The 26281-nt window shown below is 46.1% G+C and overlaps 1 protein-coding gene and 1 pseudogene across 3 annotated transcripts in view; both read right to left on the bottom strand.

Moving 5' to 3' along the window:
- CRCP (CGRP receptor component) overlaps positions 1-17005 on the bottom strand; it is a 54253-nt gene extending 37248 nt beyond the window's left edge. For 2 of the 3 annotated variants that reach the window (XM_039460336.2, XM_039460338.2), the window contains exons 1-2: positions 16883-17005; positions 3305-3341 (exon numbers count right to left, since the gene is read on the bottom strand). In XM_039460336.2, coding sequence (XP_039316270.1) covers positions 3305-3341; positions 16883-16890 — 45 coding nt within the window. In that variant the 5' untranslated portion in view covers positions 16891-17005. Of the gene's footprint in view, positions 1-3304; positions 3342-13168; positions 13308-16882 lie in introns of those variants that run through there. The other variant, XM_074390502.1, reaches the window with a different exon arrangement.
- LOC120360454 (5S ribosomal RNA) lies at positions 11339-11457 on the bottom strand (annotated as a pseudogene).
- Positions 17006-26281: the final 9276 nt, after the last annotated feature.

Below are 26281 nucleotides of genomic sequence, written 5' to 3'. Positions count from 1 at the left end.
ATAAAAATCAATATAATAATTTCTTCTTCTTCTTTTTTTTTTTTTTTTTTTTTTTTTTGAGATGGAGTTTCGCTCTTGTTGCCCAGGCTGGAGTGCAATGGCGCTATCTCAGCTCACCGCAACCTCTGCCTCCTGGGTTCAGGCAATTCTCCTGCCTCAGCCTCCTGAGTAGCTGGGATTACAGGCATGCGCCACCATGCCCAGCTAATTTTTTTGTATTTTTAGTAGAGACGGGGTTTCACCATGTTGACCAGGATGGTCTCGATCTCTTGACCTCGTGATCCACCCGCCTCGGCCTCCCAAAGTGCTGGAATTACAGGCTTGAGCCACCGTGCCCGGCCAAAATCCTTATAATAATTTCTTTCTAGAGGCCAGGGTGCAGTGGCTCATGCCTGTAATCCCAGCAGTTTGAGAGGCCAAGGCAGGCAGATCACCTGAGGTCAGGAGTTCAAAACCAGCCTGAACAACATGGAGAAACCCCATCTTTATTAAAAATACAAAACTAGCTGGGAGTGGTGGCACATGCCCGCAAAAAAATAATTATTTCTGGAAAAGAAAAATTTTGAGGCAAGTGATAAGACAGAGTTTACAAAAAAAAAAAAGAAAAGAAAAAAAAGAAAGGAAAAAATGCCATGGGTTTGTTTTTTTTGTTTGTTTGGTTGGTTTTTCTTTGAGACAGAGTTTTGCTCTTGTTACCCAGGCTGGAGTGCAATGGCACGATCTCGGCTCACCGCAACCTCCGCCTCCTGGGTTCAGGCAATTCTCCTGCCTCAGCCTCCTGAGCTGGGATCACAGGCACGTGCCACCATGCCCAGCTAATTTTTTGTATTTTTAGTAGAGATGGGGTTTCACTATGTTGACTGGGATGGTCTTGATCTCTTGACCTCGTGATCCACCCACCTCGGCCTCCCAAAGTGCTGGGATTACAGGCTTGAGCCACCACGCCCGGCCTGTTTTTTTTTTTTTTGAGACAGAGTTTCGCTCTTGTTACCCAGGCTGGAGTGCAATGGCACGATCTCGGCTCACCGCAACCTCCGCCTCCTGAGTTCAAGCAATTCTCTTGCCTCAGCCTCCTGAGTAGCTGGGATTTCAGGCACGTGCCACCATGCCCAGCTAATTTTTTTTGTATTTTTAGTAGAGACAGGGTTTCACCATGTTGACCAGGATGGTCTCGATCTCTCGACCTCGTGATCCACCCGCCTCGGCCTTCCAAAATGCTGGGATTACAGGCTTGAGCCACCGCGCCCGGCCTGTTTTTTTTTTTTTTTAGACAGAGTCTCGTTCTTGTTTCCCAGGCTAGAGAGCAATGGCGTGATCTCAGCTCACCACAACCTCCGCCTCCTGGGTTCAAGTGATTCTTCTGCCTCAGCCTCCAAAGTAGCTGGGATTACAGGCGCCCGCCACCAAGCCTAGCTGATTTTTTGTATCTTTAGTAGAGACAAGGTTTCACTATGCTGGTCAGGCTAGTCTTAAATTCCTGACCTCAGGCAATCCACTCTCCTCAGCCTCCCAAAGTGCCAGAATTACAGGCGTTAGCCATTGCGCCTGGGTGCCATGGATCTTTAGAAGCAAACCTTCTTCACAAGAATAAAACATACGTGCATTAGGGCTGGGGGCAAGGGGGAATCTCAATCTCATTCCTCTTTTAGAGATCCTACCAGAGAAGTGAAGAAACGACAGGCTCTCACAACATTGCTAGATACAATGCAAACCCTCTCATCTGCTGTTCCTTTCAGAAATAGTGGCATGACATCCAATGAATGCAATGTTTCCCAATGGATAAAACACCCAAACAACTAGCAAAGTTAAAACTGGACAAAGAAGTTCCTAAAAGCCAAAGGCCTGGACAACAACCTCCCTGTTCTAAGTTGCAACCACTTATGAGTGAGCCTTCAGGGAGGAAAGAATATGGTCAACTGTGTTTACTCTAGTATTTTCTTTTCTGGGGGGTAGTGGGGCAGCATGGTTTCTTTCTTTTTGCTTCCTTACACTCTGGGAGTTTTTGGGAACAGGGTTCTCCAAGGCTGTCTACCAGGCTAGAGTACAGTGGTGACCACTGGCACCTCAAACTCCTGGGCTCCAGCCATCCTCCACTCTGCCTTCCAAGTAGCTAGGACCCTACTAGGTGTGTGCTACCATGCCCAGCTAACTTTTTTTCTTTTTTTTTTTTTGAGAGCTGGAGGGGTCTTGCTATGTTTCCCAAGCTGATCTCTGACTCATAGTCTAAGCAATCCTCTCTCTTTGGCCTTCCAAAGTACTGACATTACAGGCATGAGCCATGGCACTTAACCTACTACCTTCTGGACCTCCTCTGAGTCTTTCTGAGTTCAGACTCTGGCATATGGGAAATTCACAGTCAAAATTAAATGGTTCTTTCCACACCTGGAACTAGCCTATCAGATGGTTCTGCTAGTGCCAAATAGGAAGCAAAAATGCTGGCATTCTTCCCAATCTTTTTCCTTCTTTTCCTCTCCCCAGCAAAACCCCACCCTAAGCCCAAAAAATTATAAATCTGTTAATTTCTACTATTCAGAAAGGTGAGTCAACTAAACTCACTTTCAAAATAAGGATGTTAATGCCCATAAGACTATTCGAAGATCAAAATAACTATGTACAAAAGCATTATAAATACATCAAGGGTGATAATTAGGAAAAAGCATAAATGTTTTAATGGGAAATTTTGCACACAGAAACAGCTCTAAAATAGATGCTTCTATCCTATGACTACATCCCAAATGATGATCTAGGATCTTTGAGATTTAGGAGATTTAGGGACGGTTGCCTCCTCTAAATTAAAGTCTTCCTAGCTTCTCTGAAGTGCTTTGTGTAACGTTATCAAGACAATTCAAGGGTCCACCACACGGTGCGATATGTCTTGTTTTAAAATGAAAAATCCAAATGAATTCAGTCATTTCTTTCTCTCTTTTTTGACGAAGCCTCACTCTATTGTGCAGGCTAGAGTGCAGTGGCGTGATCTTGGCTCACTGCAACTTCCGCCTCCCAGGCTCAAGTGATCCTTCTGCCTCAACTGGGATCGCAAGTAGCTGGGACTACAGGCGCCTGCCAACACACCCAGATAATTTTGTAATTTTTAGTAATGATGGGGTTTCACTATGTTCAATAGGCTGGTTTTGAACTCCTGACCTCAAGTGATCCAACCACCTCAGCCTCCGAAAGTGCTGGGATTACAGGCGTGAGCCACCACGCCCAGACCAAATTCAGTCATTTCTAACCAAAATGAATTCAACAATCATAGGAGCAAAGGGCAGACTATCAGAGACGAAAATGTAACAGTCCAATTTACCTCGTAGTTACTGAGAAGCGCAGAATTAGCATCCTTCCTGCAAAAAAAAGCAAGCTATCATCAGTCTGGGCTCACACCCCTTTCTGGGTATCATATATCTGTAAAAGAATTCCTGTCAATCAAAACTACATTGAGATACCATCTCACGCCAGTTAGAATGGCGATCATTTAAAAATCTGGAGAAAACAGATGCTGGAGAGGGTGTGGAGAAACAGGAACACTTTTACACTGTTGGTGGGAGTGTAAATTAGTTCAACCACTGTGGAAGACACTGTGGCGATTCCTCAATGACCTAAAAAGAGAAATCCCATTTGACCCAGCGATCCCATTACTGGGTATATATCCAAAGGATTATAAATTGTTCTACTGTAAGGACACGTGCACATGAATGTTCATTGCAGCACAGTTTAGAATAGCAAAGACCTGGAACCAACCCAAATGCCCATCGATGATAGACTGGACAGGGAAAATGTGGTACATTTACACCATGGAATATTACGCAGCCATCAAAAACGATGGGTTCAGCTGGGCGCGGTGGCTCAAGCCTGTAATCCCAGCACTTTGGGAGGCCGAGGCAGGTGGATCACGAGGTCAAGAGATCGAGACCATCCTGGTCAACATGGTGAAATCCCGTCTCTACTAAAAATACAAAAAATTAGCTGGTCATGGTGGCACGTGCCTGTAATACCAGCTACTCAGGAGGCTGAGGCAGGAGAATTGCCTGAACCCAGGAGGCGGAAGTTGCGGTGAGCCGAGATCCGGCCATTGCACTCCAGCCTGGGTAACAAGAGCAAAAGTCCATCTCAAAAAAAAAAAAAAAAAAAAAAAAAAAAAAAAAAAAACAACGATGAGTTCATGTCCTTTGTAGGGACATGGATGAACCTGGAAACCATCATTCTGAGCACACTGACACAAGAGCAGAAAATCAAACACCGCATGTTCTCACTCATAGGTGGGTGCTGAACAATGAGAACACATGGACACAGGGAGCGGAACACTACACACTGGGGTCCGTTGGGAGGAAATGGGGGAGGGACGGGGGGTGGGGAGGTGGGGAGAGAGAGCACAGGGAGAAATGACAGATATAGCTGAGGGGAAGGAAGGCAGCAAACCACACTGCCATGTGTGTACCTATGCAACAATCTTGCATGTTCTTCACATGTGCCCCAAAACCTAAAATGCAATTTAAAAAAAAAAAAAAGAATTCCTGTCAAGACGTAGGCATCCACTGTTGGAATTTGGGGACTACAACCTAAAACTGAAAACTGGGTAATGTCCTAAGTCCGACACGCTTAGCTAGCTGTGGACAATTTCAGAGCAGACCTGGAAACAAAGTGCTGTCCCATCGCACACCCATGTCCTCTCCCCATTCCTACCTGCCTCCCATCAGCTACTGACATCTTGGGCAGCCACGTCCTCCTGCTGAATCAACAGAAATGGCCCACTTAACACTAATGTCACCACTGGGAATTCCAGCCACGGTCAAGTATCCTGCCAAATACCATGCTCCAAAGGTGTTCACCACCTACATCAACTCAACAGGTAGAGTCAGTGTAGCAAGCAGTGGCCAAAAACTGGATTCCCTGTGTAATAGTTAATCCAGGCAATAGGCCATCTTTTGTGAGTGAAGAAACAACAATGTGGCATATATTAAATCAAAATCGATCCACTCTACAACAGCACATCAGAAAGCATTGTTTTAATCAGTCTGGAGGCAACAGAGTATGACAAAGAACATAGTTTTGGGACAGGCGTGGTGGCTCACGCCTGTAATCCCAGCACTTTGGGAGGCGGATGTGGGCAGACCACAAGCTCAAGAAATAGAGATCATCCTGGCCAACATGATCAAATCCCATCTCTACTAAAAATACAAAAATTGGCCGGGTGCAGTGTCTCACACCTGTAATCCCAGCACTTTGGAAGGCCGAGGCGAGTGGATCACAAGGTCAAGAGATCGAGACCATCCTGGTCAACACGGTGAAACCCCGTCTCTACTAAAAATACAAAACATTAGCTGGGCATGGTGGCGCGTGCGTGTAATCCCAGCTACTCGGGAGGCTGAGGCAGGAGAATTGCCTGAACCCAGGAGGCGGAAGTTGCGGTGAGCCGAGATCGCGCCATTGCACTCCAGCCTGGGTAACAAGAGTGAAACTCTGTCTTAAAAAAAAAAAAAAAAAAAAAAAAAGGCCGGGCGCGGTGGCTCAAGCCTGTAATCCCAGCACTTTGGGAGGCCGAGGCGGGTGGATCACGAGGTCGACAGATCGAGACCATCCTGGTCAATATGGTGAAACCCCGTCTCTACTAAAAATACAAAAAATTAGCTGGGTATGGTGGCACATGCCTGTAATCCGAGCTACTCAGGAAGCTGAGGCAAGAGAATTGCCTGAGCCCAGGAGGCGGAGGTTGTGGTGAGCCGAGATCGCGCCATTGCACTCCAGCCTGGGTAACGAGAGCAAAACTCCGTCTCAAAAAAAAAAAAAAAATTAGCTGAGCATGGTGGTGTATGCCTGTAGTCCCAGGTGCTCCAGAGGCTGAGGCAAGAGAATCGCTTGAACCCAGGAGGCGGAGGTTGCAGTGAGCTGATATCGCGCGACTGCACTCCAGCCTAGGCAACAGAGTGAGACCCCGTCTCAAAAAAAAAAAAAAGGTTTTGAAATCAGATTTGGGTTGATATTCTAGCTGTGCCATTTATATGCTGTGAGAGTTTTAGTTAATTACTCCGTAAGTTTTTCCTTCTAAAGTAAAAATGGGATGAAACTAGTATCTAAAAGTGTGGCCTGGATTCTAAACCCAGCTCTTGCATTCTTTCGCTATGTGAATTTGGGCAAGTTACTTAATCCCACTACGTTTAAATTCCCTAACTATGAAATAGCAATTACGGTATCAACCTTTCAAGAGTGTTTACAGGATTAAACGGAAACATGTAAAATCCCTGGAACACAGTAAGTGCTCAGTAAGCACCAGCGTTATCATGACTACTACCTGTGCTAATGACCACTGCCACCAGCTCCTCCCACCTCAGTGAAATGAGACAACACATTTTAAAAGTTTGGCATAGTTTTGGTACTTATTATTATCTCCATAATGGAAGGCTATTACTTTTAAAAGATATTACCTCAGTTAATTACCTTAAAAAAAAGCACCCTCCCTCAATCCCTCCCTCCTCCCCTCCCCCCTCCCATTGGGTTAAAAGAAAAAAAACCTGAAATGTAGGAGCCATTATTATGATTCCTACTCTATAGAGATGAAGCCAAGACTCAGGAATTAAATAACTCACTCAAGGTCACACAGTAAGAAGTCTGAATGAAGTGGAAAGTAACTATGGAATTGCAGAAAATGAGACTGGATTGGATGAATAAACACTGGTAATGCAGTATCCTAAAAAATCAGGTAGACGGGTCTGCACTTGACATAACATGCAACAGAGACCCCTGTGTGTTCTTAAACCAGGAGTGGGGAGAGATGATGAAAATGGTAACAAGATTTCAGAAGCATGGGCCAAACAGATAGGTGATTTCCCAGTCAATAAATAAAGCAAAACTAACAGGGGTTAACACAGGGATCGACCTAGGCCTTAGGTCATCAGCGCAGTGACATCAGCACTGTAATCAAATCAGCTTTGTGAAGCTTACCAAATGCTACCAGTGAGTCAAGGTACAATTTCACAAAAGTGCTGCTTTGTCCAAATGACCACAAACACACTCAAGTCACAAAGTTTATCATATCTGAAAGGAGGGCCGGGCGCGGTGGCTCAAGCCTGTAATCCCAGCACTTTGGGAGGCCGAGGTGGGTGGATCACGAGGTCGAGAGATCGAGACCAACCTGGTCAACAGGGTGAAACCCCGTCTCTACTAAAAATACAAAAAATTAGCTGGGCATGGTGGCACATGCCTGTAATCCCAGCTACTCAGGAGGCTGAGGCAGGAGAATTGCCTGAACCCAGGAGGCGGAGGTTGCGGTGAGCCGAGATCGCGCCATTGCACTCCAGCCTGGGTAACAAGAGCGAAACTCCATCTCAAAAAAAAAAAAAAAAAAAAAAAAATCATATCTGAAAGGAACCTAACACAGGAAGGACAATGCATAATTAGTGCATGTGACACAGTTCATTCAAAATTGATAATGACAAATCAAACCACATGTCATTTTGCCTACTTAATCAGGAAATCTTCCTCCTATCTTTGCTTGAAATTGAGTTATAACTCCCTGTGCTTTCCAAAATGAGGCATTAAGACATCTCTTCCTGGAATAGCTGACTGGGAAAAAATACGTTACTTTTCTTCAGGGCCAATGGATCCATCCCAAGTCTACTGTTACCACTTCATTTCCAAATCATGGCCCCTTCTCTGTCATTCAGAATATTCCACGCCCTGGGAAATTTGTCCTTGGCCCTTCCAAGTTACTATCCCACTAAACAAGTCAATATCTAACTCAAGAATCAAAAAAAACGTCCTCTGCCTCTTCTAGAACAAATATAAAGTAGAAGGAAAACTCTCTCTCTCATCTATGTTTCAATCAGTCTGTGTTTTGGGATCAAGAGAACAATCCATGTTTATACAGGTACTGCATTTTAAAGACTCTGGCTGACAGAGGCTGATTTATTCATTGATTTTCTTTTATTAGTAAGATTAATTTTTTTTAAAAACCCAGCTAAATACTCACAGAATAAATGACAATGTATGCTAGGCCTTTATTTAATAAAATGTCCAGAGGTACTTTATCTACCTTTTATGAAGTCCTAAACGAGCTGTATGTATTAGGAAAATTTTTTAGCCGGGCGCGGTGGCTCAAGCCTGTAATCCCAGCACTTTGGGAGGCTGAGGCGGGTGGATCACAAGGTCAAGAGATCGAGACCATCCTGGTCAACATGGTGAAACCCCGTCTCTACTAAAAATACAAAAAATTAGCTGGGCATGGTGGTGCGTGCCTGTAATCCCAGCTACTCAGGAGGCTGAGGCAGGAGAATTGCCTGAACCCAGGAGGCGGAGGCTGCGGTGAGCCGAGATCGTGCCATTGCACTCCAGCCTGGGTAACAAGAGCGAAACTCCGTCTCAAAAAAAAAAAAAAAAAAGAAAATTTTTTAAAGGCAGTTTTTATCCTCAAGAAGTTACTGTAGTCAATCAAACACCAAATGCTCTCACTCACAGGCGGGTGCTTAACAATGAGAACACATGGACACAGAGAGGGGAGCATCACACACTGAGGTCTGTTGCGGGGCAGGAGCATCACACACTGAGGTCTGTTGCGGGGCAGGGGGGTGCGAAGGGAGGGACAGCATGGGGATGGGGAGGTCGGGGAGGGATAATATGGAGAGAAATGCCAGATGTAGGTGACGGGGGAGATGGAGGCAGCAAACCATACTGCCATGTGTGTACCTATGCAATAATCCTGCATGCTCTGCACATGTACCCCAGAACCTAAAGTACAATTAAAAAAAAAAAAAGTTACTGTAACCACCACTAAATGACAGGTTGTTGGCAAAAGGATATAGTGAAACCAGACAGATATCAACTTAATCACATTATCCAATTTCACAGCACCAATAATGAAGTGAAGCACTGAGAAAAACACATCCCTCAGAGCAATCCTGCCCCAAGATGTCTAATTCGAATCTAGTCATGAGGACAAATTGAGGAACAGTCTTCTAAACAACTGGGTTAGATTTAGACTCTTTGAATATCAGTATCACCTGTCATAGTGCCAATGTCACAAAAAGAAGCTAAAGAAACTCCAGAGGAAAGGAAAATAAAGAAACACGACAATTAAATCTAATGTGCTATTTTTCACTGGATCCTGAATTGGGAGGAAAAAGAACACTATTAGAACAACTGGTTTCTTCCCATCTTTGTGGATTTATCTACCTGTTGTCTTTATAGTTGCTTTCAGATTGGGTCTCTGAGTGGACGTTCAGTTTGTTGATAATGAAGTTATTTCTGTTTCTTAGTTTTCCTTCTAACATTCAGGACCCTCTGCTGTAGGACTGCTGAGGTCCACTCCTGGCCCTGCTTGCCTGGGGATCACCTGCAGCCGCTGCGTAACAGTAAGGGTTGCTGCCAGTTTCTTCTTCTGCTATCTCTGTCCCAGAAGGATACCTGCCAAATGTTGGTCTGAGCTCTCCTTTATGAGGTGACTCTTTGGGTATAAATCCACAAAGATGGGAAGAAACGAGTGCAAAAAGGCCGAAAACAACCAAAACCAGAATACTTCTCCTCCTACAAGGGATCACAACTCCTCATCAGCAAGGGAACAAGGCCTGATGGAGAATGTGTGTGATGAGACAAAATCAGGCTTCAGAAGGTAGCTAATAATAAACTTCTGTGAGCTAAAAGAACATGTTCTAACCCAATGCAAAGAAACTAAGAACCTTGAAAAAAGATTTGACGAAATGCTAACAAGAATAGACAACTTAGAGAGCAATATAAATGAATTGATCGAGCTGAAAAACACAACACAAGAACTTGGCGAAGCATGCACAAGTTTTAACAGTCGAATTGACCAAGCAGAAGAAAGGATATCAGAGATCAAAGATCAACTCAATGAAATAAAACGAGAAGGCAAGATTAGAGAAAAAAGGGTAAAAAGGAATGAACAAAGTCTCCAAGAAATGTGGGACTATGTGAAAAGAGGTTGCAGTGAGCCGAGATCACGCCATTGCACTCCAGCCTGGGTAACAAGAGCGAAACTCCATCAAAAAAAAAAAAAAAAAAAAGAACAACCCAAGGCACATAATCGTCAGATTCACTAGGGTTGAGATGAAGGAGAAAATGCTAAGGGCAGCCAGAGAGAAAGGTCTGGTTACCCACAAATGGAAGCCCATCAGACTCACAGCAGATCTCTCAGCAGAAACCCTACAAGCCAGAATAGAGTGGGTGCTAATATTCAACATCCTTAAAGAAAAGAACTTTCAACTCAGAATTTCATATTCAGCCAAATTAAGCTTCATAAGTGAAGGAAAAATAAAATCCTTTGTGAACAAACAAGTACTCAGAGATTTCATCACCACCAGGCCTGCTTTACAAGAGCTCGTCAAAGAAGCACTACATTGAGAGAGGAACAACCAGTGCCAGCCATTCTAGGAACATGCCAGAGGGTAAAGAGCATCAACATGGTGGAGAATCTGCATCAATTGATGGGCAAAACAGCCAGCTAGCTTTGAATGGCAGTATCAAATTCACACATACCAATTTTGACCCTAGATGTAGATGGACTAAATGCCCCAATCAAAAGACATGGATTGGCAAATTGGATAAAAAGTGGCCCCATTCTTAAAAGGCTTCCAGCTTAGTTGGGGAAATAGCAAGTATGGTCAGGTAATTTTTAAATCAAAACTAGAGAAATTTGTAACTGTAACATGGAATGAGAAAATTGGACTTTGAATGCTTTAGAACTAAATGTTAGAGTCTTTTTTTTTTTTTTTTTTTTTTGAGATGGAGTTTCACTCTTGTTACCCAGGCTGGAGTGCAATGGCGTGATCTTGGCTCACCACAACCTCCGCCTCCTGGGTTCAGGCAATTCTCTTTTTTTTTTTTTGGAGACGGAGTTTCACTCTTGTTACCCAGGCTGGAGTGCAATGGCGCGATCTCGGCTCACTGCAACCTCCGCCTCCTGGGTTCAGGCAATTCTCCTGCCTCAGCCTCCTGAGTAGCTGGGATTACAGGCACACGCCACCATGCCCAGCTAGTTTTTTGTATTTATAGTAGAGACGGGGTTTCACCATGTTTACCAGGATGGTCTCGATCTCTTGACCTCGTGATCCACCCGCCTCAGCCTCCCAAAGTGCTGGGATTACAGGCTTGAGCCACCGCACCCAGCCACTGAGGCAATTCTCTTGCCTCAGCCTCCTGAGTTGCTGGGATTACAGGCATGAGCCACCATGCCCAGCTAATTTTTTGTATTTTTAGTAGAGATGGGGTTTCACCATGTTGACCAGGATAGTCTCGATCTCTTGACCTTGTGATCCACTCGCCTCGGCCTCCCAAAGTGCTGGGATTCCAGGTATGAGCTGCCGCGCCTGGCCTTATTTTTATTTTTAAATAAAGCCTACAGCACCCAGTATTCTCGGGTGGTCTCCCATTCAAGTACTAACCAGGCCCGACCCTGCTTAGCTTCTGAGATCAGACAAGCTCAGGTGTGTTCAGGGTAGTATGGCTGCAGACTTCCAGCCTTTTCTCTTTCCCATTGCCCCATAAAGTTTTTTTTTTTTTTTTTTGAGACGGAGTTTCGCTCTTGTTACCCAGGCTGGAGTGCAATGGCGCGATCTCGGCTCACCGCAACCTCCGCCTCCTGGGTTCAGGCAATTCTCCTGCCTCAGCCTCCTGAGTAGCTGGGATTACAGGCACACGCCACCATGCCCAGCTAGTTTTTTGTATTTATAGTAGAGACGGGGTTTCACCATGTTGACCAGGATGGTCTCGATCTCTCGACCTCGTGATCCACCCGCCTCGGCCTCCCAAAGTGCTGGGATTACAGGCTTGAGCCACCGCATCCGGCCACTGCCGCATAAAGATTTTTACTTTACTTACTCCGTTTGCCTCCCCCATCCTTAGGAAAAAAAAAAAGAACTGAAGAAATGTGAGTTCACATTTTATCTTAGTAAGAATAGACATAGGCCAGGTGCGGTGGCTCATGCCTATAATCCCAGCACTTTAGGAGGATGAGGTAGGTGGATCACAAGGTCAGAAGTTCAAGACCAGCCTGACCAACATAGTGAAATTCCATCTCTACTAAAAATACAAAAATTAGCCAGACCTGGTGACGTGCACCTGTAATCCTAGCTACTCGTGAGGCTGAGACAATAGAATCCCTTGAACCCAGGAGGCAGAGGTTGCAGTGAGCTGAGATGGTGCCACTATACTTCTGGGCAACAGAGTGAGACTCTCAAAAAAAAAAAAGGTAGATATATCAGTGCTAAGTTTCCTGAGTGTGATAATGTGATTGCAGCTACAACTCTCTAATGGTTCTGTAAAATAATTATGTGAACCTGTGTATGGAGAGAAAGCTCATGCCTGTGAAAAAGAAATAAGGCAATGCCAGGCACGGTGGCTCACACCTGTTATCCCAGCTATTCTGGGCACTGAGATGGAAGGATCACTTTGGCCCAGAGTTTAAATCCAGCCTTGGCTCAAGTGTCTCTAATCAAAAAAGAAACAAAGGGAAAGAGGGAGAAAGGGAGAGAGGGAGGGAAAAGAAAAAGGCAGCAAATATCTGATCAAAATGTGACTCTAGGTAACAAGTATACAGGTATTTGTGGCACTCTTTTTGCAGCTGTTTCATAGGTTTAAAATTTTTCATGCTATGAAGCTATGGAATATGAAAATGTAAAACTAAAATAAAGAATTACATAAGGTTTAAAAAAAAAAACTTACTGTAACTTACAATTGAGGATGTAAAACACATTTTCCCCAAAAGCTATTCGTTGTTTTTTTCTTTTTTCTTTTTTTTGAGACAGAGTTTCTCTCGTTGCCCAGGCTGGAGTGCAATAGCACAATTTCCACTCACCGCAACCTCCACCTCCCAGGTTCAGGCAATTCTCCTGCCTCAGCCTCCCAAGCTGCTGCAATTACAGGCATGCAGCACCACACCTGGCTAATTTGTATTTTTAGTAGACACAGGGTTTCTCCACGTTAGTTAGGCTAGTCTCGAACTCCCAACCTCGGGAGATCTGCCTGCCTTGGCTTCCCAAAGTGCTGGGACTACAGGCGTGACCCACCGCGCCCAGCCTCCAAAAGTTTTCAGAGCTACTAAAACTTAATGGACACATCTAAGAATTATAAAGGTACAAGAGCAGGAACTGTCTGTTTTACAGCTAACACTTTAGTATTATGTAATACATTCACACATGCAATCAGACTTCTAGAAACTGCTTACCTGTACAAAAGTTCATATTCTCGGGCCGGGCGCGGTGGCTCAAGCCTGTAATCCCAGCACTTTGGGAGGCCGAGGTGGGTGGATCACGAGGTCGAGAGATCGAGACCAACCTGGTCAACATGGTGAAACCCCGTCTCTACTAAAAATACAAAAAATTAGCTGGGCATGGTGGCACATGCCTGTAATCCCAGCTACTCGGGAGGCTGAGGCAGGAGAATTGCCTGAACCCAGGAGGCGGAGGTTGCGGTGAGCCGAGATCGCGCCATTGCACTCCAGCCTTGGTAACAAGAGCGAAACTCCATCTCAAAAAAAAAAAAAAAAAAAAAAAAAAAGTTCATATTCTCTTGCAGGACTTGGAATAGTACTCATTTACATGTAATTAAAGCAAATACTCCAAGTGCATTTTAAAGACCATCTAAATCTATACTACAGGCAAGCAGTTACTTAATTTCCTTAAGCAATGAATTAGATAACTAAAGTTGACTTTCTATTTGACACTTAACTTGTACAATTTGCTTAACTTGGTGAATCAATTAAATGGATGTAAACAACTACTTTGGGAAACTGAATTCCAAATAAACAGAACAAAATGATCTCTTGGTGGACTCTCCTTAGAAGCACACACATACAAAAAGGCCCATGCAAACAGTGCCTCTTAATTGCCACACACTTAACTCTTACGCAGGCAATGACGAAAAGAATTGCTCAAATTCTCCTATTCCCAACCTACGCCATCAAGCCAAAACTAAACTCTGGAAAAAGCAAAGTGGGCAGCTTCTCAAGTCAATGAACAAATTAACCTGCAGCATTCTCTTGGGACCTAGCAACTGATATCCTCTTTCCAGTCCTGTTACTGGGCTGTTATAGTACCTGTTACCCACCCTTTCTAAGTGTCAGTATTTCCAGCTTTAAAAGGAAAAAAACTCTGACACCACCTCAACAAGATGGAACAGAGGATAATGTCCGTTTTCCCAATTATATGTGTTGTGTTTAAGAATAAGAATGGGCCGGGCGCGGTGGCTCAAGCCTGTAATCCCAGCACTTTGGGAGGCCGAGGCGGGTGGATCACGAGGTCGAGAGTTCGAGACCATCCTGGTCGACATGGTGAAACCCCGTCTCTACTAAAAATACAAAAAATCAGCTGGGCATGGTGGCGTGTGCCTGTAATCCCAGCTCCTCAGGAGGCTGAGGCAGGAGAATTGCCTGAACCCAGGAGGCGGAGGTTGCGGTGAGCTGAGATCGCGCCATTGCACTCCAGCCTGGGTAACAAGAGCGAAACTCCGCCTCAAAAAAAAAAAAAAAAAAAAAAAAAAAAGAATAAGAATGGACACAAAGCTTTCCAGTCATATCAATGATCATTTATAGACAAAGTCAGCCAAATAGCAAATACCTCATATATAAAAATACCTAACTTTGCTATACAAATATTTTGCATTGTGGCACATGGCTGTAGTACCAGCTACTCAGGAGGCTGAGGCAGGAGAACTGCTTGAACCTCGAGGTGGAGGTTGCAGTGAGCTGAGATTACCCCACTGCACTCCAGCCTAGGTGATGAGGTGAGACTCCATCTTGGGGAAAAAAAAAAAAAAATGTATCTTTTTACTTGAAGAAAATGCATTTCCAAGTAATGGACAAGAAATTTTTATTTTTAAATTGTCAATCAAATAAAGAATATTACTCCCCTTTAATTTCTGTGCTAGGTGCGGTGGCTCACGCATGTAATATCAACACTTTGGGAGGCCAAGGTGGGTGGATCACCTGAGATCAGGAGTTCAAAACCAGCCTGGCCAACATGGTGAAACCCTGTCTCTACTAAAAATACAAAAATTGCCGCGCGCAGTGGCTCACGCCTGTAATCCTAACACTTTGGGAGGCCGAGGTGGGTGGATCACCTGAGGTCAGGAGTTCAAGACCAGCCTGGCCATCATGGTGAAACCCCATCTTTAAAAAAAAAAAAAAAAAAAAAAAAAAATTAGCCAGGCAGCTACACAGGAGGCTGAAGGAGAAGAACAGCTTGAACCTAGGAGGCAGAGGTCTCAGCGAGCTATCGCATCACTGCACTGCAGCCTGGGTGACAACAGCAAAACTCCATCTAAAACAAAAAGGAAAGTTCTGGTATGATCATTATTATTGGTATATTAGGTACGATTTACTTAGTTCATATGTATTACTTACTTAGTACGTATTTACTCAATTAGAATTTTTTGTTCTTTTTTTTTTTTTTTTTTTTTTTTTTAAAAAAGGTGGGGTTTCACCATGATAGCCAGGCTGGTCTTGAACTCCTGATCTCAGGCGATCCACCCACCTCGACCTCCCAAAGTGCTAGTATTACAGGTATGAGCCACTGCGCCTGGCCTCAGAGGAGTTGTTCATTGTGCCTCCTCACTTCAGGTTCTGGGAGTACCTAACAGACGTACAATATACAGTCATCCCTTGGTATTACATTAAGGTTGGTCCTTGGATCTCCACATACACCAAAATCCGAACATGCTTGTCTCCCACAGAGCCTTGCAGAACCAGCAGATACGAAGTCAGCTCTCCATATACGTGGGTATATTCTCATCCCTGATAGACTGTACTTTCATTCTCTGCATTTGGTTGCAGACATGGAACCTGCAGATACAAAGGGCTAACTGTATTTATTTTTTAAAATCTGCATCTAGGACCGGGCGCGGTGGCTCAAGCCTGTAATCCCAGCGCTTTGGGAGGCCGAGGCAGGTGGATCACGAGGTCAAGAGATCAAGACCATCCTGGTCAACATGGTGAAACCTCGTCTCTACTAAAAATACAAAAAATTAGCTGGGCATGGTGGTGCGTGCCTGTAATCCCAGCTACTCAGGAGGCTGAGGCAGGAGAATTGCCTGAACCCAGGAGGCGGAGGTTGCGGTGAGCCGAGATCGCGCCATTGCACTCCAGCCTGGGCAACAAGAGCGAAACTCCGTCTCAAAAAAAAAAAAAAAAAAAAAAAAAAAAAGATAGGTAATACCTACAAGTTAATATCAACCATATAAAACCCACATTCCGAGTAAATGCAAAAAACTTCATTTGCACGAGGTGCAACCAGCAAGCATGGAAAATACCACGTGCGGTCAAATTGTCAGAAAACCTTTCACCCTCGCCTGTACACACCCACCCGCACACCCTGTGCTGTTTCTCCCGTCCCAGTCCTGGCTCATATCCTTCGCCATTGCCCGCAAAAACCCTTCCCTTCCCTCACAGGGTTGACTGCTCCCATCAAACTCTGAGAGCAGCTCTTCCCAGGGAGGGCTCCCCAAGAGCCCCGCGCCGCAAGCAGAGCTCTACGCTACCCCGCCCTGATTCGTCTCTCCTCCAGCCCCTTTCGGGGCGGACAGACAGGCCTTCACAGCCTTCTAACTCCGGGGTCGGACACCAGGCTGGGCTCCACCCCCGCACTGTGACCCAGAAACGCTGGTAAACGAATGAGAGGAGGCGGCGGCACACTGAAAGGCAGCGGGATCCGGAGATGCCCGGCCTCGCATGCCAGACACAGGCTGTGGAGGGGAAGCGAAGGTTGGGAAGCGCAGAGCGGGAGTCCCGTCCGTCCCCGTGGCCACCCGCGCGGCCCTCCCGGACAGGGCCGGCCTCGGCCCTCGCTCCCGTGGGAGGGGTCGCCCAGTTCCCGCGGCTCTCGGCTCTCGGCGCTCCAACCGTTGGGCTCCTCGGCCCAAAAGGGACTCGTCCCGGGAGACTTACACTTCCATGACGTCCCGCCTCGTCGCCCCCCGGCTGACAGCGGACAAGGAACCGCACACGCCCGCCGCCGCCGCCGACCCAGCCAAACAGCCGGGTCCGCGCGCCGCGGTGCACGCCGGGGTCGCCGCGGTGCACGCCGGGGTCGCCGCGGTGCACGCCGGGAGCCTGGCGGACCCGGAACCTCTCGCTGCCCGGTCCCTTTTCTCGGGGGGCCGGGGGAGGGTCGCTGCGTCCTTCTCCCAGGACTTCGCTTCAGACTGCTAAGAGCTTGCGGGCAGGACTATCTCGCGTTTTCGTTTTTTGAGCCGGAGCCTCGCTGTGTCGCCCAGGCTGGAGTGCAGTGGCTCCATCTCGACTCACTGCAACCTCCGCCTCCCGGTTCAAGCGATTTTCCTGCCTCAGCCTCCCCAGTAGCTGAGATGACAGGCGCCCGCCACCCAGCCCGGCTAATTTTTGTATTTTTAGTAGAGACGGGGGTTTCACCATGTTGTCCAGGCTGGTCTCGAACTCGTGACCTCAGGTGATCCACACTCCTTGGCCTCCCAAAGTGCTGGGATTATAGACATGCGCCATCGCGCCGTCTGTCTCGTGTTTTCGTGGTCTAGGTTTTAACAAAGTAATGAATCAGCTAAAGTTACCAGACGTGATAGGGTTAGTAGGTCTTTGCCTGTGAAAATCCCACCCCTCAAGAGAGTAGTGAGGCCGGTGGCGTCTGGGGTCAGAAACGTTGTAGTTTGTTTATTTATTTATTTATTTTTGGTAGAGATTGGAGTCTCGCTGTGTTGCCCAGGCTGGCCTTGAACGCCTGGCCTCAAGTGATCCTCCACCTCCACCTCCCAAAGTGCTGGGATTACAGGTGTGAGCCACTTCAACAGCTCTGTTCCCTTTTCTGTAAATTGTAAGTGTGTTAGGTAATCCTTATGAAGAGCCTGGCACTTTATTAATTACTGTGGCAGTACAACCATGACTGTCTATGAAGTAGATTCCATTGTTATTCACATCTTATAATTGAAGAAACTGAGGCAGTCTTGGTGAGATGATGATTTGCCAAGAGTCACTCATATAGGAACTTGTCCAGTGGGTATTGAACCCAAGGCAATCTGAACAAATACAAGAGGTGCATTAATTAGTGACTAATAATTGGATGAATAAAATGTTCTACATTTGTACAGTGGAAAACTACTTAATAAAAAGGAGGCCAGGCTTCGTCCCAACACTTGGAGAGGCAGAGACGGGAGGATTTCTTGGAACCAGGAGTTCCAGATCAGCCTGGGCAACATTGCCAGACTCCCTCTCTAGGAAGAGTTAGCTAAGTGTGGTGGTGAGCACCTGTAGTCCCAGCTACTGGGATTCTCCTACTTAAGTCAGGAGAATCGCTTGAGCCTGGGAGGTCCAGACTGCAGGGAGCTATAATCACACCACTGCACTCCAGCCTACAGAGTGAGAGACTTTGTTGCAAAAGTATAGATAGATAGATACATGCTACAACATGGATCGCCCCCAAAAACATGATGCTACTAATAAGTAAAAGAAGCCAGACACAGAATAATACATATTGCTAGGCCCAGCGGCTCACACCTGTAATCAGAAGTTGAGGTGGGTGGATCATGAGGTCAGGAGTTCAAGACCAACCTGGCCAACATGGGGAAACCCTATCTCTACTAAAAATACAAAAATTAGCTGGGCATGGTGGCAGGTGCCTGTAATCCCATCTACTCAGGAGGCTGAGGCCGGAGAGTCGCTTGAACCCAGGAGGTGGAGGTTGCAGTGAGCCAAGATCACACTACTGTACTCCAGCCTAGGTGACAGAGCAAGAACCCATCTCTAAATAAATAAATATAAATACAAATACAATACAAAAGTTAGACAGTCATGGTGGCATGCATCTGTGGTCCCAGCTACTCAGGAGGCTGAGGCAGGAGAATCACTTGAACCCAGGAGGCTGAGGTTACAGTAAGCCAAGATCAAGCCCCTGCACTCCAGCCTGGGCGACAGAGTGAGACTCCTGTCTCAAAAATACAAACAACAAAACCAAACAATACATATCCTGTGATTCACTTTATATGGAAAGTCCAAGAAGATGCCAATCTGTGGATACAGGAAGAAGGCTAGGAGAGGACGTGGGGGCAGGGATGGGAAGTGACTGCTAATAGCGATGGAGTTTCTCTTCGGGAAACAAAAATGTCCCGGAATTATTATAGATGGTGGTGTTGGTTGCACAACGCTATGAGTATACTGAAAACATTGAGTTATACACTTTAAATGGCAAATTGTACAGCATATGAATTCTGTATTAATAAAGCTGTTAAACGGTTTTTATTTAGCTGAACATGGTGGCTCACACCAATAATCCCAGCACTTTGGAAGATGAAGGCAGGTGGATGAGCCCAGTTTGAGATTAAGCCCAATTTGAGACCAGCCTGGGCAACATGGCGAACCTCATCTTTACAAAAAAAAAAAAAAAAAAAAGAAAAGAAAAATTAATCAGTGTGCTGGCTCTCGTAATCCCAGCTACTCAGGAGGCTGAGGCAAGAGAATCACTTCAACCTGGGAGGTGGAAGTTGCAGATCATGCCTCTGCACTCCAGCCTGGGCAACAGAGCAAGACTCCATCACAAAACAACAACAACAACATCAAAAGTATATAAAATGCCACCCAGGGCTAGGTGTGGTGGCTTACAGCTATAATCTCAGCCCTTTGGGAGGCTGCGGTGGGCAGATCACGAGATCAGGAGTTCAAGACCAGCCTGGTCAACCTGGTGAAACCCCCTCTCCACTAAAAAAATGCAAAAATTAGCCGGGTGTGGTGGCATGCGCCTGTAGTCCCAGCTACTAGGGAGGCTGAGGCAGGAGAATTGCTTGAAGCCAGGAGGTGGAGGTTTCAGTAAGCCAAGATTGCACCACTACACTCCAGCCTGGGAGACAGAGCGAGACTCTGCCTCAAAAAAAAAAAAAAAAAAAAAAAATGCCACCCAGACCCAGCTGGCCTGGTAATTGTGCAGAATTCCCTATACCTTGAGGAGATCAGGTCCCACAGAGAAATGCTAGAGATGCTGCTTGTGTTATTCTCTCAACAAATAGGTAACCACGGCCAATCGGGTGCTGATGATACAAATGTGACTAATACACACCCTCTGCCCTGGCTAGCTGACAGCCCAGTTGGAAAACCAGCTCTGGACATAAATAGCTGCAGTGCGTTGTGTTTAGATACCATGGAGCAGGGGAGGGAATGACTAATGAGGTAAAGAGGCGTCCCAAAGCCAGGGGCCTTTGAACTGGGTGAGGGGGGAGGAGCCCAGGAGGCCAAGGCATGGGGCACTGACTTCAGTGGGAAAGAGCAGTGCCGCTGACAGCCCCCATGATCAAATGGCTCAGATGTAATTTACAGTAGGGAATTAGGTGGAGTGTTCAAATGGTACTCACTAGGCCAGGTGCGGTGGCTCACACCTGTAATCTCAGCATTTGGGGAGGCCAAGAAGGGTGGATCACTTGAGTCTAGGAGGTCAAGACCAGTCTGGCCAACATGGTGAAACCCCATCGCTACTAAAAATACAAAAATTAGCTGGGTATGGTGGCAGGCACCTGTAATCCCAGTCACTCAGGTGGCTGAGGCGGGAGAACCGCTTGAGCCCGGGAAGCAGAGGTTGTCTAGATACAAGACATGTGACTGAGGAAGCTTTTGAAAGATGCCACATGGTGGTACATGCCTGTAATCCCAGCTATTCGAGAGGTAAGACAGGAGAATTGCTTGAACCCAGGAGGCAGAGTTTGCAGTGAGCTATGATCAAACCACTGCACTCCAGCCTCAGCAACAGAGCAAGACTCCATCTCAAAAAACAAAAATAAAAATAAAATGACCCCAGCCTCAGCCAGTATTGTAACCATATGAGGAACCCTAAGCAAGACTTCCTAGCCAATTCAACACCCTGAATTATCAGAGATAATAACTGTGACAGTAGTTGTTTTACAACCTGGCATGTCTCTTTACACAGCAAAAGACAACAGATATACACATACAGTACTTTGCACATTAAAAACATTGAAAGCATAGCAGTCGTGGCCAGGCGCAGTGGCTCACACCTGTAATCTCAGCACTTTGGGAAGCTGAGTCAGGTGGATCACCTGAGGTCAGGTGTTTGAGAGCAGCCTGATCAACATGGCGAAACCCTGACTCTACTAAAAAAAAAAAATTAGCCGAGCATGGTGGCGCATTCCTGTAATCCCAGCTACTCAGGAGGCTGAGGCAGGAGACTTGCTTGAACCCAGGAAGTGGAGGTTGCAGTGAGCCAAGGTCACATCACTGCTCTCCAGCATCGAGGATAGAGTGAGACTCCGTCTCAAAAAAAAATTTTTTTTAATTTAGGAAGGTGGGCCAGGCGCGGTGGCTCACATCTGTAATTCCAGCACTTTAGGAGGCAGAGGTGGTGGATAATGATGTCAGGAATTCAAGACCAGCCTGGCCAACATGGTGAAACCCTGTCTCTACTAAAAATACAAAAGAAAAATTAAATAGTATGGTGGCAGGAACCTGTAATCCCAGCTACTTGTGACGCTAAGGCAGAGAATTGCTTCAACTTGGGAGGCAGAGGTTGCAGTGAGCCTAGATCACGCCACTGCACTCCAGCCTGGGTGACAGAGTGAGACTCCTTCTTTCTCTCTCTCTTTTTTTTTTTTTTTTTTTGAGACAGAGTTTCGCTCTTGTTACCCAGGCTGGAGTGCAATGGTGCGATCTCGGCTCACCGCAACCTCCGCCTCCTGGGTTCAGGCAATTCTCCTGCCTCAGCCTCCTGAGTAGGTGGGATTACAGGCACGCGCCACCATGCCCAGCTAATTTTTTGTATCTTTAGTAGAGACGGGGTTTCACCATGTTGACCAGGTTGGTCTCGATCTCTCGACCTTGTGATCCACCCGCCTCGGCCTCCCAAAGTGCTGGGATTACAGGCTTGAGCCACCGCGCCCGGCTTGTTTTTTTTTTAAAAAAAAAAAAAAAAAGAAGGAATTTCACCATGTTGGTCAGGCTGGTCTTGAACTTCCGACCTCAGGTGATCCGCCTGCCTTGGCCTCCAAAGTGCTTGGATTACAGGTGTGAGCCATCACACCTGGCCGAGACTCCTTCTCAAAATAAAAAAATTTTTTAAAACACTACCTCGCTGGCCGGGCGCGGTGGCTCAATCCTGTAATCCCAGCACTTTGGGAGGCCGAGGCGGGTGGATCACGAGGTCAAGAGATCAAGACCATCCTGGTCAACATGGTGAAACCCCGTCTCTACTAAAAATACAAAAAACTAGCCGGGCGCAGTGGCTCAAGCCCGTAATCCCAGCAGTTTGGGAGGCTGAGGCGGGTGGATCACGAGGTCAATAGATCGAGACCATCCTGGTCAACATGGTGAAACCCCGTCTCTACTAAAAATACAAAAAAAATTAGCTGGGCATGGTGGCGCGTGCCTGTAATCCCAGCTACTCAGGAGGCTGAGGCAGGAGAATTGCCTGAACCCAGAAGGCAGAGGTTGCGGTGAGCCAAGATCGTGCCATTGCACTCCAGCCTGGGGAACAAGAGCGAAACTCCGTCTCAAAAAAAAAAAAAAAAATACAAAAAAATACAAAAAACTAGCTGGGCATGGTGGCGCGTGCCTGTAATTCCAGCTACTCAGGAGGCTGAGGCAGGAGAATTGCTTGAACCCAGGAGGCGGAGGTTGCGGTGAGCCGAGATCGCGCCATTGCACTCCAGCCTGGGTAACAAGAGCGAAACTCCGTCTCAAAAAAAAAATTACCTGGCTATAATGGTGGGCACCTGTAATCCCAGTTGCTCTGGAGGCTGCGGCAGGAGACTCACTTGAATCCAGGAGGTGGAGGTTGCCATGAGCCGAGATCACGCCACTGGCACTCCAGCCTGGGCAACAGAGCAAGAGTCCATTTCAAAAACAAAAACAAAAACAGAACCCCAGCAGTCGTAATTATTATTATTATTTCAAACCAACTTTATCTTGACCCTCTGGGGCCTTATGTATTAATCATAGCAAGTATTATTCATTGAACACTTAGTAAGAGTCAGACCTAGCACATTCGGGCACACCTTGTTATATTGCACTTTGATTTATTGTGCTTCACAGAAAACTGTGTATTTTATAAATTGCAGGTTTGCAGTGACCTTGTGTTGAGCAAGTCTGTCAGTGGCATCTTTCCAACAGCACGTGCTCACAGCGTACCTCTGTGTCACGGCTCGGTAATTCTTGCAATATTTCAAATGTTTTCATTATTACTGTATCTGCTGTGGTGATCTGTGATCACCGGTCCCTGATGTTGCTATTACAGTTGTTTTGGGCATCATACACTGTGCTCATGTAAGATGGTGAATTAAAAAAAAAAAAAGATGGTGAATTGAATCAATAAATGTGTGTGTTCTAACTGCCTCACTGACCAGCTTGCCTCCATCCCCTGCCCTCTTGCCCTCTTGGATCTCCCTATTTCCTGAGACAGAACAATATTGAGATTAGGCTAATTAATAACCTTACAGTGGCCTTTAAGTGTGAAAGTGAAAGGAAGGTCCTAGGTAGCTCACTTAAAATCAAAAGCTGGAAGTGATTAAACATAGTGAGGAAGATATGTTGAAAACTGAAATAGAACAAAAGCAAAGCCTGTTAGCCAAGTTGTGAACACAAAGGAAACATTCTTTTTTTTTTTTTTCTTGAGATGGAGTCTCATTCTCTTGCCCAGGCTGGAGTGCAATGGCGAGACCTTGGCTCACTGCAACCTCTGCTCTTGGGTTCCAGGGATTCTCCTGCCTAAGCCTCTCGAGTTGCTGGGATTACAGGTGTGCACCAACGCACTTGGAGAATTTTTGTATTGGACGGGTTGGTCTTGAACTCCTGACCTCAGATGATCTGCCCACCTTGGCCTCCCAAAGTGTTGGAATTACAGGTGTGAGCCACTGCACCTGGCAGGAAAAGTTCTTTTTATTTTATTTTTATTTTTTGAGATGGAGTCTCACTCTGTCACCCATGCTGAAGTGCAGTGGTGCGATCTCAGCTCACTGCAACCTCCACCTCCTGTGTTGAAGCAATTCTCCTGCCTCAGCCTCCCAAGTAGCTGGGACTACAGGCACCTGCCACTGCGTCTAGCTAAATTTTTTGTAATTTTTAGTAGAGATGGGGTTTCACCATCTTTCCCAAGCTGGTCTTGAACTCCTGACCTCAGCCTCCCAAACTGCTGGGATTATAGGAGTGAGCCACTATGCCCGGCCAGGAAAAGTTCTTGAAGGAAATTAAAAGTGCTACTCCAGTGAACACATGAATGAAGAGAAAGTAAATAGCCTTATTGCCATTATAGAGAAAGTTTGAGTGGTCTGAATAGAAGATCAAACCAGCCATTATATTCCCTTAAGCCAAAGCCTAATGCAGAGCAAGGCCCTAACTCTCCTGAATTCTGTGAAGGTTAAGCGGGGTGAGGAAGCGGTAGAAGAAAAGCTGTAGCCAGGTATGATGGCTCATGCCTGTAATCCCAACACTATGGGAGGCCGAGGTGAGCCCAGCCAATTTTTTTGTATTTTTAACAAAGACCATGTTGACCAGGCTGGTCTTGAACTCCTGACCTGAGGTAATCCACCTGCCTTGGCCTCCCAAAGTACTGGGATTACAGATGTGAGCTATCACCCCTGTCCAATTTTGACTTTCAAGTCTTATTATTTGAGAAATCCATTTTGGGCTGGGCACAGTGGCTCACGTCTTTAATCCCAGCACTTTGGGAGGCCAAGGTGGGTGGATCACTTGAGGTCAGGAGTTCGAGACCAGCCTGGCCAGCAGAGACTGAAACACTGTCTCTACTAAAAATACAAAACAATTAGCCAGGCGTGGTGGCATATGCCTGTAATCTCAGCTACTTGGGAGGCTGAAGTAGGAGAATTGCTTGAACCTGGGAGGCAGAGGTTACAGTGAGTTGAGATCACACCACTGCACTCCAGCCTGGGCAACAGAGCGAGACTCTGTCTCAAAAAACAAAACAAAACAAAACAAAACAAAAAAAGAAAGAAAGAAAGAAAAGAAAAAAATGTATTTTGGCCAGGTGCAGTGGCTCACACCTGTAATCCTAACATTTTGGGAGGCTGAGATGGGTGGATCACCTGAGGTCAGGAGTTCAAAATCAGCATAGCCAACATGGTGAAATCTAAAATACAAAAATTAGCTGGGCATGGTGGTGGGAGCCTATAATCTCAGTTACTTGGTAAGCTGAGGCAGGAGAATCACTTGGACCTGGCGGGTAAAGGTTGCAGTGGGCTGAGATGACGCCACTTCTATCCAGCCTGGGCGAAAGAGCAAAACTCTGTCTGAAAAAAAAAAACATTTTGTAAGGCTATGGCTACCATAGCTAGTGATTCCTCTGATGGATTTGGGCGAAGCCATTGAAAACTTCTGAAAAGGATTCACCATTCTGGATGCCATTAAAAACATTTGTTATTTGGCCAGGCATGGTGGCTCACACCTGTAATCCTAGCACTTTGGGAGGCCAAGTCAGGCAGATCGTGAGGTCAGAAGTTCAAGACCAGCCAGGCCAATATAATAAACTCAGTTTCTACTAAAAATACAAAAACAAAAACAAGGCCGGGCGCGGTGGCTCATGCCTGTAATCCCAGCACTTTGGGAGGCTGAGGCAGGTGGATCACAAGGTCAAGAGATTGAGACCATCCTGGTCAACATGATGAAACCCGGTCTCTACTAAAAATACAAAAAACTAGCTGGGCGTGGTGGTGCGTGCCTGTAATCCCAGCTACTCAGGAGGCTGAGGCAGGAGAATTGCCTGAGCCCAGGAGGCGGAGGTTGCGGTGAGCCGAGATTGCGCCATTGCACTCCAGCCTGGATAAGAAGAGTGAAACTCCGTCTCAAAAAAAAAAAAAAAAAGAAAGAAATTGCTACAGCCATCTGAACCTTCAGGAACCACCACCCTGATCAGTCAGCAGCCACCAACATCCAGGCAAGACCCTTCGCTAACAAAAATTTAATGACTTACTGAAAACTCAGATGATCATTAATATTTTTTTTTTTTTTTTTTTTTTTTGAGACGGAGTTTTGCTCTTGTTACCCAGGCTGGAGTGCAATGGCTCGATCTCGGCTCACCGCAACCTCCGCCTCCTGGGTTCAGGCAATTCTCCTGCCTCAGCCTCCTGAGTAGCTGGGATTACAGGCACGTGCCACCATGCCCAGCTAATTTTTTGTATTTTTAGTTGAGACAGGGTTTCACTATGTTGACCGGGATGGTCTCAATCTCTTGACCTCGTGATCCACCCGCCTCGGCCTCCCAAAGTGCTGGGATTACAGGCTTGAGCCACCGCGCCCGGCTGATCATTAATATTTTTAAGCAACAAAGCATTTTTAACTTAAGGTACATACATTGTTTTTATAGACATAATG

This window comes from Saimiri boliviensis, chromosome 20 (assembly GCF_048565385.1).
Source record: "Saimiri boliviensis isolate mSaiBol1 chromosome 20, mSaiBol1.pri, whole genome shotgun sequence".
NCBI lineage: Eukaryota > Metazoa > Chordata > Mammalia > Primates > Cebidae > Saimiri > Saimiri boliviensis.
Note: the sequence above shows the minus strand (reverse complement) of the source record. Positions and strands in the feature narration are given on the sequence as shown.